The 12,930-nt window shown below is 33.5% G+C and overlaps 1 protein-coding gene across 1 annotated transcript; it reads right to left on the reverse strand.

Annotated features, from left to right (window-relative positions):
• Window positions 1–1,395: 1,395 nt before the first annotated feature.
• Window positions 1,396–11,548, reverse strand: LOC118753255 (synaptic vesicle glycoprotein 2B-like). Its single transcript, XM_036488132.1, has 11 exons — window positions 11,542–11,548; window positions 11,137–11,430; window positions 9,825–9,987; window positions 9,579–9,757; window positions 9,296–9,477; window positions 4,569–4,813; window positions 3,975–4,137; window positions 3,591–3,702; window positions 3,362–3,521; window positions 2,718–2,845; window positions 1,396–2,637 (listed from the first exon to the last, which is right to left on the reverse strand). The coding sequence occupies exons 1-11, from the start codon at window positions 11,546–11,548 to the stop codon at window positions 2,582–2,584; spliced, it is 1,689 nt and encodes a 562-aa protein (XP_036344025.1). The 3' UTR covers window positions 1,396–2,581.
• Window positions 11,549–12,930: the final 1,382 nt, after the last annotated feature.

Here is a 12,930-nt window from a genome sequence, read left to right on the forward strand (position 1 = left end):
CAAAACCCTTATAGTGAAACCTCCAAATCTTTTTCCATTCTCAGATCAAAATTTTTGGCCGTATTAAGTTTGCAATTTTTTGTTTGAGTATTTTTAGAATAAGTGGAGAAAGGATTAAGTCTCTTGTCTGTACGAAATATTTATGTAGTTTATGGGCATATATGTATAAGTTAACGCGGAATAATTTTGTAGAACATTTTAATCCATTAGCTCTCTACAGGGTAGAAAGTTTTCAAACTAGAGGAGGTATTTATTTAATTGTTTTGTATAAGTAAAAATTGACCCGTTCTAATACAGATCCAGTTTATTATCTAATCGTTGTTTAAATAAATAGGAAATTGCAGCTATTACACCTTTACAGCAAGATTTTATTTGGTTTCGTATTTACATATGCACTTCGAATGTGCATTTATGTACATTAGACTGCATCACTCCCCATACAAAAAAAAAATCGGTACTATTTTTCCATTGGGATTATAAAATCTATTATATTCTAAGACGACCACCAAAATATTTCGGAAAAATATTAAGATTTAAGTGAGCTGGACCGATTTGAAAATACCTCCAAAAATACCTCCAAGAATAGAATAAAAATAGTTTCTTAAATTTTTTTTTGAAAAAATCCCCTCAAATGATAAAACGGTTTAAGCTTAAAATATTTGCATAAAAATATTAAAAAAAAAATTTAAAAAAATTTTGAACGGAATCGTAATGATGAGATTTTTGATGCTGTTTTTTAACTTTTTTCAAAGATTGGTATAGAAAAAACTTGAATAACTGAACCTAAACTCTTCCGATTTAGACTTAAGAGGTGTCATTGGAAAGGTATTTTCTCACCCTTTTTATGATGCAAGATGGGACACGAATGACGTTTTTTTGGCCAGAAATAAAAACAGTGTGAAAATACCTTTCTACTGAGATCCCATAAGTCTACATCAAAACATTTTTGGCCCAGTTATTCAAGTTTTTCGTAAACCAATCTTTGAAAAAAGTAAAAAAACAGCATCAAAAATCTCTTTCTTACGATTCCGTTGAAAAGATTTTTAAATATTTTTATGCAGATTTTTTAAGCTTAATCTAATTTGTGATCTGAGGGGACTTTTTTCAAAAAGTTCTTTAAGAAACTATTTTTATTCATAAAAAACTTCATTATTGGAGGTATTTTCAAATCGGTCCAGCTCGCTTAAATCTTAATATTTTTCCGAAATATTTTGGTGGACGTCTTAAAATATAATAAATTTTGTAATCCCGGTGGAAAAACCACAACTTTTTTTGGTGATGCAGTCTAATGTACATACATATGTGTATGTATGTATGTATGAATATATATATATACGTACATATATGAATAGCAGCCATCAAAATTACTACACAGTTACTATTTATGAGCTTGCATCAAAGATAAACTCGGTTGTAAATTTATTTATAAGAAGAATGATGTGTTTTTAAAAAATACAAGTAAAAATTATAGCACTTTAGGAGCGGTCATAAATATGTATGCATAAATAATGTGAAATACCCGAGAGTTGCAGTTGTTATCTCTACAAAGCTGGTGAAAAGGCAAAATCCCAAAGCTTGAATCGCCTTGTCTGGAGAACGTTCCTCAGTAGCTTTCTTGTTACTCCTCGACCATATTAACCTTGAAACTTGACAGCCGTCTCGCTGGTCCATAGATCACTTATCCGCCTTTTTGATCTGCATTTCCAAACCTTGTCTAACCATCTCATCGGCTATTTAGTTCACTGCGTCATTGCTAAGTACCCGTAAGTCCAGCAACCCACCACGAAAACGGCATTGAGGTGACCAAGTAATGATAGCGATACGCGACCTTCCTAACAATTCTTGTACATATTCACCAATTTGGGTCATAAAGCTTTTAATGCCACTTGGCTATCAACGAATAGAATAAGAGACCTGCAGTCATCATTCCGGAGATATGACTACTTGTAAGACCTCCGATTAGAGACCCACGCCGATGCCGTTTTCCATTTTTGAGTAATCGATTTAGTTGCTAATAGCATAATTTCACGTCGTAAGGCCAGCATCGCAATCTTCCCTAGTTGGAAATTTCCTGAATCCTGAAGTCAAAGTCGCAGAACGACATAAAGTAATCAGTACCGTCATCCAAGTTAGTTTTGATCCTGCTTTGTCGTTCTCATTTAACTTCACCCATCTTCGACTTGTTTCCACAATTTTGATTCCCTTAACTTACACCCAGAAAAAAAGTCAGGTGAATATATTTCTCTCACCAAATTGGTTGGTTATATATAGTTACATTATTTGGCCATAGTTACCCAATCTTGTGTTGAGAGAAATATTTATAGCTGACTTTTTTCTTTTTACGACACCGTTGTGAATACCCCAATTATATTTCACTTTTAATAACAGCTAGCTTCCAAATTGATTTATGTACAAAACATATGTATGTATGTATTAGTATCCACATACACCGATCCTTTAGAAATTTAATTATCTTAAAAATTACGCAATAAATAATCTCACAATGTATGTATGCATGTATGTATCTATGTGTGTAAAGACGACTAAACGAATAAATAGAAAATAATTAATTTAATTAATTCTACTTTAAAACCGTCTTTTTGGTATTTGGTAAAAATGCAGACATAATTCCAGCAGCTGAAATAAAACCACGAAAATTGAATTAATGAAATTAAAAAAAATATTTAATAATTGATGATTTATAATATTTAACTTACACCACATTACGAAGGTGAGCATGATGAATGGTGGAATGCAGCCGAGAGACATGAAAATGGGGAAAAGTATGTTACCCAATATTGAACCCATGCGACCAAACATCATTGCCAAAGACACAATCATTGTTCTGTAACGAATTTTTTCAAGAATCGAAAGTATACAACCTTATTATCTATTTCGAACGTTGGTTGATTCCCAGTGTTGCCGTTGAGAATTTTCAGAAAGTCGCAAAAAAAGTGTCATTGACGAAAAGAGGGCCACCATATTATTTTTGCTTTTCTTTACTAGTAGAAGGATAAATCTGTTGAATTTAAAAAGAAAATAGCGGAACAAGCTTTACACAAAACAGTATGTTTGAAAACACATAAATCTAGTTGCTGAAAGGAGAAGAATTGCATTTCCTTTAGAGGTGCATTTTTTCGTACTTCTTTTCTGATAGAATGGTTCTGTTAACATTTCCTAAAAAATCTCTGAAGAGAGCAAAAGTCGCACATAATTTTGGAAAAGGGTCGAAAAATCAATATTTTCAAAAAGTTGGGTCAAAGGGTATTGACGCTTAAAAAGGGTCAAATTGCCCCTTTAGTCGCACAACGGCAACACTGGTGATTCCAAATAAGTTAAAACCAAAGATCGCTTAACTCACCTCAACGACGTGGGAAATAGATCGACCGATGAGCTGAGAATGGACATAGCTGATATGCTACCCAATGTCACAGAAATTGAAGCGAGAATGGCAGTACTCAAAGAAGATACTGAGAAATAAAGTCCGATTTCGCAAAGTCCTGCGGATACTGTACCGATGGCTGAAAGAAATGATGATCAAACTAGTATAATGATTTCGCTGCCAGTCGATAATATTCCAAAACACTTACTCAGCAATATTTTACTGCCGATGCGATTAACAATAAAACCAGCTAGTAGATAGCCTATAAAGCCAGCAACTGCTACTGTTATATTATTTGTATAGGAGGCGGCTGTGATGACCTACATACATACATACATATGTATAAGATAAAGAAGGAAAGTTAGGGGATTAGCAAATGAATGTATGACTAAGTGAGCTATTTTGTAACGAATTTCCGTCATCACTTGTCAAATTAGGCACTACCCTTAGGCTTAGGCGGTCTGACTCCAAATTAAATTTCCCAAGGTTTTGCGGAAATTCGTTCTCTTCGTTCGTGATCTTCTCAGCCTGTCGAAAGTATCAACCAACACCAACCCCCAAACTAAATCTCTATCAACACTCGTTAACTCACCACTTGACATTGTCCCAAAGCCGAATCTATTATTTGTGTATGCGTCTTATTAACGCTGTACTCCAAGATGGTGCACATTGTAGCACTCTCAGTGCCGTGTAGCTGTTCGTATTCCTCAATCGAGGCAAACATTTGTGGCACCCATAGACGCAAAGTATTTTGACTAAAAGACAAATATTAAAAGTATGTATATACTTATTTTTTATTAGAATGTATGACACACATACGCATTAGGGTGGTTCTTAAAAATTCTACGTAAAGACTTCCACGAATATTTCAAAATTAAATAAAATCAGGTTTCGCTACCTGGGTTTGAACAAAATTGATGTTTGTTTTTTATTCGGCAAAATTTAAAAAAAAAATTGACATTGCGCAGCTATAACTCAGTGAGTTTATGAATTTTAATGTTGAAATTTTCGAACTTTCTCGATTTAAAAAGAACTTATATTTTTTAAACTTTCTAAATTTTCGCGGATGTCTTCATTTTGTACGCAGAATAAAATAAATGGGTGCTCCATGCAAAACTTAGATGTTGATATTTTAAGGTCCAGCCTAATGAATATGTATAATAATAATAAAAAAAAATTAACTTACCCAAACAAAATGGCGAAGTTCATCAGATAGACGCGTATAGATAGGCCGAGATAGGGTTTCATTAGCAAAGGGCGTAGCTGTTGCAACCCCTGACGAAGGCCTACAGTTGGCTTCTTTTCCTTTGTGGACACATTAGGTGTAGAGGATTTCTCTTTCGGTGCTGCCTCTTCAATTGTGGCTATGCTAACTGTCGATGCATCACTTGTCTTTTCAGCGGCGAGTTGTTCGTTGACGAGTTCTTTAATCTGTGGAACGAATCAAAAGCAGCGGAGATCGTACATAAATACCATTTTCATGGACGATTTTTTTTATTTCGAAGAATATGATGGTATGAATGTAGAATATTAAATGTAAAAAGATTCCTGTGACAAAAAAAAGCTTCGACCATAAAGTATTGAATTCTCCGCCAATGCTGGTATTTCACTGACTCGCCGAGGAATTGTTTAACTCAAAATAATACAAAAATAGAGCATATTGTACAACAAAAACCACGTAAATCCGATTTTAAAGGTTATACAGATTAAAAAAAAACAAAAATCAACAGAGGCTGTCTCTATTCTAGTAACCGCCAGTGTATAAGCTAATAATATTTTTAAGAAAATTTTAGGGTATGCAGTTTCGTAGCCCATTCAATTCTAGTATGATAAGTGCACATTTCAACTGGCTGCAAAATACCGTTAATTTTTGACATTTATTTTTATTGACGTTGTTTCGCATTTTCTTCCATACAAAGTATGCTCCACAAAACTGTTATGGAAGAAAATGCTTAGAAAAAATGGCCAAAACTTTTCTAAAAAATCTTACTAACTTATTATACTGTTATTACTTGAATACAGGCAACTTTTTTAGATTTTTTTTTTTTAATTCGTACAAAGATTGAAAATCGGATTTACATGGTTTTTATGGTAGAATATGGTATATTTTTATAAAAAAACTAATTAATATTAGATAAAAACTGTCAACACTGAGGATCAAAAGGGTGTCCCAATTCGTTTGGACCGATAACGTTTAGAAATGTGAAGGAAGAATTTCCCTACATAATTGCTGTGGGAAGTAGTGGTATCAATAGTTATTGTTCTCCCATTAAGTTTGATGCAATGCGTGGATACGTGGCGTATGAGTAACATAATTTAATGCTCAAATTTCATACAAAGAAATGAACTTTTATTGTATCTGAAAGTATGTTGCTTCCATTTGATCGGACCGGCTGTTTACAAAAGGTATTAAAATCGTCCCCTAAGTATTACATATATACAAAATTTGAAACTTATAATATAAGACCATTTCCGTTAATTTTTAGCGAAATTTCAAAGTTATATCTCTCAATAAAAATGTTTAGTTTTTCGAAGAAAATTATATCCTACGTTATTTGGGGATGAACAATATATCATATTTGATTCCAATAAATGAATGTTTGGCTCTTAAAAGATTTCTACGTGTTTGGCCGAACCTCTCCTCCAATTTATCTTCTGCTTCTTGAAATTATGACATAAATGGAGTGATCTACTCTTTTACTCCTTCTCCGAAGAAGTTTTTTTATAGCAGAAGTACACTCGGAGGTTTGGCATTGTTTGTTGAGGGGCGACCGCTTTTTGACGAAATAAAAGTAACACAAAAACAAATAGTTCAAAATATTCCAACACATCCAGCAAAAAATCCGAAAATCGATACGAAAAAGGAAAAAAGTGGATGAAATGCGGAGTTTTGCCCGTTTACCGATACCATTTTCGGATACATTAGTTGTGTTTTCGTATTCTCCAGCAAAAAATATCCAGTAACTTGCCAGTAACCAAATTTCGGAGAGTGAGCTAATATTTACTCCCAATGAGTGAAATATGCAAGAAAGTACGAAAACGTAAAACCAGCAAAAAGTTGCTAGTTTTATGAACAGCTGATTAATTTATTGGTTTTTTTGGTTCAGTGTGTTAGTGTATTTTGAATAAATTGTAATAGAAATAAAAGAAATTGTAAAAGATAAGAACACATGCCAAAAAACAGTGATCTCAGCTGTAGGCATTTTTTGGCAATCAGCTGATAGTGTACGAAACTGTACACGATGGCGTATGTACAGACAAGTACCGAAAACCGTTTTGGAACGGAGACATTTTTGGCTGTTTTTCTAAATTTTTACTGATTGAATTTTTCGTTCAATACGCTTTCCTGTACTTACGCCGGAATTTGCACGAAAAAAAAAACAAAGCAAAGAAACAACGAAAACCAAAATAGTTTTCAGCAATTTCAAACACACAATTTAGGTAAAATTATGGTGCATTTACATGGTATGAATCTGGTCATAAGCCGTATGAATTTTCCCATAAAAGAAGCACCAACTCTATGAAGAAATGAATGAAAGCGATATATGTTCATATATTTAACAATTTTGACTTACATATATACTTGGCAAGTATTTTTTTTATAAACAACAAACAAAAAAGTTTCATTTTGTGCTAACTTCGAAACTAGAAGTTTATTTTTTTTAATGTGCTTTAAAAAAGGACCTACTGCCAATAAAGCCTTGTGGATTGCTATTTTTTCATGTGTCATGCTTCCATTTAAACGTTTTTTTGTGGGTAAACAGTTTTTGTTTTCTTTCGTTTCTCAATGAATTTTAAACTTGAAAAGGCACCAAAATACATATGTATGCAATACTTCTACATATCGTCGTTTAAAGTACAAAACCGCGTATCAAGAAAATGCAAAACCTCGTATGTGAGGTTGCCTTAATTTTATAGGAGAGAGTAAAACTTGTCATAATTCAAAACGCTGAACAGTATCACAACAGTATGTTAACAGTATCTCCCTATCATTTTCCATATGAAAAAAATTGTATATACATCCGACTCGATACCATTGAATTCCTCATTGGAACATGTAGTCCCTCTATTTTATTGTATCAACAGTTCATATGGCTTCATACCATATAAATGCAGCACCATTATTCATTAAAACTCTTTAAAACGTGTTTTTGTGTTAAGTTAACTTTTCTTAAGTTAAATAAAAATGTAAAATATTGGTACTAGTGATGAATACAAATACTCAGCTGACAAACCCGCTTTCACAAACTTTTTTCTCAAAACCAGTTATAAACATGTACAACGTCGCGTTCGTGCGTGATCTTGTATTTTTGTTTCATGCTGTAATGCTGTAAGGACAGCTGATTTTTGTTTACATAAGCAACGCCTTCATTGCGGCGTCTCGCTACGTTGCCGTACGACACTTCCTTCGCATAGTTTTCCGGCACCAACGCGAAAGTACCCATTCTGACGGCGCTATAAGCTGGGCTAAACGGCAGCCACCACAAAGTAATATACATTTTTTGATTACATAGTTAATTAACCAATACAACCTTCAGTGCAATTAAGCGGAGTTGCATTTGAATTAACGTTATAATGACCTACAAGGAGAGGCGATACGCCTTTGAACTTTATCTTACAGCTTATCAGTTTACATATGTTTTTGATTATGGATACAATAAAATTAGATAAGGAGATTTTCATAAACATACAGGTTTAAAATGTTCAATTGTAAGTTATTGTTGAGTTTGAGCCCAAACGTTTCTACTAAGGCGAATTTATATAAGGTGGTATTACTAGATCAGCTGATTTTTTGTATGTGTTTCGCCGCACGGCTTCTTGTGTCAAATTAAAAAATTTTGTTTGCATTTCCACATACCCTCTTACAGATTTTAACAGTTTATGCCGCCAAAGCAAAAATAAAGTACATGTAAATTTTTGCTTTTTTACTCCTGCTATCACCATGTATTAATTCGCCTTTGTTTCTTCACAGTTTGAATACTACAAACAAACCTACACTGCCGGCAAAAAGTATTGGCATAGCAAATTTTTCACAATATATGCTCATATTTTTTTCTAATATTTTTCCGCCAATTTTTTTATAAAAATATGGTTCATTCTACAACAAAAAACATAAAAATATAATTCCTAAACTTTGTGCAAAACTCGCGAAAATTCAGCGAATTTTCAACTTTTTAAACAGATTTTTTAGAATTTTTTCTATTAAAAAAACTGCAAGTTCGGAGTTAGTCTAAAATCGCATTGATTTTTTAGAACTTTTTTGTTGAAGGTATTTTGCATTTTTTGTAAAGTATTTTCGAAAAACATAAAACTTATACTTTGTTATAACAAAATTGCTTGGGCTACAAATCTGCATACTCCAAAAAATTCTAAAAAATCTGATTAAAAAGTTGAAAATTTGCATGAAAATTTGCTTAATTTTCGTGAGTTTTGCATAAAGTTTAGGCATTATATTTTTATGTTTTTTGTTTTAGAATGAACCATATATTTATAAAAAAATTGGCGGAAAAATACTAGAAAAAAAAAAGTTGTTGCATATATTGGGAAAAATTTGCTGTGCCAATACCTTTTGCCGGCAGTGTAAATAAGAGCGTTGAGCAATATTATCTGCCGCCTAAGGTCCACGCAACGCTACCGCTCTGGTGTACATTTAATTGTTCAGTGATCTTTGAACACAATTTAAGTCGGGCGACCATCTATGTATGTTATGCGCTTAAAAGCGAGAGATAGAATAAGACACCCTTCACGCATGTATGAATTAAACCCCAGAATTTAAAACTCAACTTAGAAATTTTATCTATTTCTATTGTTATCTTAGCAAAAGTTATGATTTTGCTTTTGTATATATGTAAGTGTGCGATTATCTTAGTTTGCCGTAAAATTGAATATAATAAACAATAAATAATTTCTTACCGGATAATCTTCACGTTTCTTACGATAATTAAGTGCATATATTCGCTGAAAAACCCGCAATGCCTCTGCATTTCGACCCTGAGACATTAGGAACTTTGGGCTCTCGGGAAAAAAACTGAGTAACGTGCCTCCAAACAGACAAGGTATAGCGCTTATGGCCAAAAATACTTGCCAAGAGTGAACTATAGAAAAATTAAGCAAAGAAAAAATATTAAAAATACACATGCGTAAATTAATTGCAAATAAAATGAAATCGATACAAAATACGTGTATGTGTACTCACATTGCAAACCCAATAGCTGGAAATCCCAATGGCTGGGTAAAACACCCAGTGCAACTAGGGGAAGTGATATGTTGCCCACTGAAAACATAAGTCCCACGAACATAATAACACGGGAACGATGTTTCTTGCCATGTAACTCCGTTAAGTAGCTCATTAGGACAGCGAAAGGACCACACATGCTGTTGAAATTATAAATTGCGGTACATTTTAATGGAACATATTTAAAAAAAATTTCATATTCCATACATAAATCCTGAGATATATTTGAAGACCATCAGCTGTATGACATTTTGACTGCAGGCACCACCTAGTACGGATATAATATTACTCAAATAACCGAAGACGAGCAATTTTTTGCGACCCTTCGTATCCGCGAAATAACCCCACACTATCGCTGAAGAAATCATGCCTGTTGAGTATTTTTAACAAAAAAGGGAAACTTTTAAATTTTTATACGAGTATTAATCATTTCTTAAATGTGTAGGTACATAGTGTGTATAGTAGAACGGGTCAATTGGTGTGGGAGACTTTTTGAACTATGCGGGTAGGGCACGGCAAATTAGCCGAAGAAACCACCTTGTCAAATTGTGTCGCAAGAGGTAAAAAATTTTCACATTTTCTAAATTTTTTCCTTTTTTCATACAACAAAATTTCAAAGAAAATATAAGAAATAAAATTTTCTTACACATTTCCATGTTACCAGTTCTCAAGAAAAACAAAAAAATCGTATAAATTGACGCACAAGAAATGGAAAAGAATTTTTATTTTATCAAAATTTCTTACATCAGTTTGCAGCCCTAAACAAAAAATGCTAGTATATTTATTACATCAAGAAAATTTACATCAAAAGCAAAGTATTTTTCAAGCAACAGAACTAATGAAAAATATTTCTTGTGATTTTTCTTGAGAGCTGGATTCCAAGCTTTAGTTTATACTTTTATTGTACTACATAATTACATTTTCTCAAATTACACTGTAGGAAAAATCTCAATTTTTGAAATGACACAAAAAAACGTAAACTTTATAAAAAAAAATTCAAACTTTAACAAGGAAAAAATTTACCAATTCACCAATCTTTTGTAATTTTTTTTCATATACATTAAAGCCTGTTCTTGCGCAAAAAAAAAATCAAGCCACTAACGATGAAAATCGATGGATAAATAAATAAGTTGTGAATGGTCAAATGAAAATATGCAATATTTTCTCTGTATGAAATAGGAGCAGGAAATAATGTCACTCACTCATGCGCCATATCGTACATGGCGTATGAGTAACATTTTCCATGTTAAAGTCTGAATTTTTTCAATCGCAAGACCAACTTAAAATGAAAATGTGTTGGGAAAACTGAATTGATTTAAAATAAAATTTATGTGTCTCGGCGTTGTTTTTTTTTAAATTAATTTCATTTTAATTTTAGCGTCCCTACAGTGTAATCTGACTTCTTAGACTTGTAAGTATGGTTTTGGACTTTCAATATTTTGGCCTACACACGCCACACTCTCAGTCGAAAAAATGTGAATTATATTAACACAACTCATATCACTTTGTATATACTCACCCAAATATGTGATTGCATTCAAAAGCCCCTTGTCGAGCAGTGTCAATTTGAGATCACACTCAGCGCTCGGCAAGATATATGACATCGTCGAGGTCTCCACCACTGTGGCTATAGCAGCGGGAAGTGCAGAAATTATCAACAAAATATTGAAAGTACCGAAACCTGCCACTTCCATGGCGGTCTCAAAATCTGCTGGCACATCTTTAATAGGCGGCTCTGGTGGCTTTTCAGACGATATATTTAAATTCGTAAGTGTTTCGTTCGGATTCTTGCTTTCTATAGTGCTGGCTTCTGCTGAGGAAAAATGCCCATTACGTAAACCAATTTCACAATTTCATTTGAAATCACTCTATATTTACATACATATGAACATATATACATATATGTATGATAAATGCAATTTACCAGGCATTTTGTTTGTTGTCGCATCTATAGCCATTGGAATTACTTTATAAAAAATATTTTCTTCTTCACTTTTAATTGTAGATATTAAATCACTTTTCACAGTTCACCTCTTCAAATAAATATATTTCACTACGAATTTTTCATGAGTCAATGCCCGAACTTTCGCACTTCCCAATGGGACTGCTTTGTCTGAAGCGATCTCCTTTTTGTGGCATCTTTTGTACTCCTTTACATTGCGGTTTTTGTTATTTTTGTGCTGATTAATTTGTTAAATTATATTTGCTTTGTAGACAAATATTTAAAACATCAAGATTAGCGCCAGTATTTACATATCTGAGTGAGGTATGTACATACATACATATGTATATGAGTACTAATGTGATGTAGTATTTCCCCATCTAAATAGACTACCTACTCGTAGATATCGTAATTGTTCGCAGGCGGCCAGCCACGCTTCTCAGAGGTGCCTTTAACAATCGCAATCGTACACAAGCATGGACATGTATCAAATATGTAAATATGTATGTATGAAGCTTGATGAAATCTTAAATAATTTAATTAACAAAGTTGTGTTTATAGGATTAAGGTGCCAGATAGCTTTGGTCCTAGTCGAATTTCATCATTAACTCTGTTTCCGGATATCTGTCATGCATACATATGTACATACATATCTAGAAACTTTTGACAAAACAACTTCTTTGCTTTCTGTAGCTTGGAATTTTGAGTTACATAATTTTAAGGAGCTTGCAAATACAAATTTTTAATTTTTTTTACTTTCATTAAGATAACATCTTAAACTAGTCGTTTTAACGATTAAAAATTAAAATATCATATGAGAATTCAGTTAATTATTGCTTTGAAGAGAAAATGGCCTCACTCCAGAGATCTTTTTTCAAATCTCCACAGTTATGTACATACATATGTATATAGATAAATATACACTTCATACATACATATGTATATGGTACGTTGAAGTCAAATAGTAACAATTGTTAGACATTTTACGTTGTCATGTAAGAAGATAACATTTGGAAAGATTACGCTGCTACGCTAGGGCAGGCACCTTGCCGTTGGTGCGGGGACTTAGTCGAATCACAATCAGACCTTAACAACGGCTGGTAGTGTAATTGTGTCTCTACCTCCGGCTACTGTGCGAGTGCACTCCATTTCCTATGGTTCGGGCTGCTTGTGAACGATGACCAAGAACTGCCGACCACCTAATCCAGGGTGTTAAGCGACACCGTGCCCATTGGAAGGTTTGCAGCCAGGGGGTTTACCAGAGCGGCTGTATTTTAACGGCGCCTTCCTGACACCGGGTCGCCTCAGGGAGGCATGGGGCGCTGCTGTGGTGGACCGTTTGAATTCCCCATATTACGACCTAGACTACTG

The sequence above is a fragment of the Rhagoletis pomonella genome, unplaced genomic scaffold, assembly GCF_013731165.1.
Source record: "Rhagoletis pomonella isolate Grant_MI unplaced genomic scaffold, Rhpom_1.0 Rhpom_scaffold_02267, whole genome shotgun sequence".
NCBI lineage: Eukaryota > Metazoa > Arthropoda > Insecta > Diptera > Tephritidae > Rhagoletis > Rhagoletis pomonella.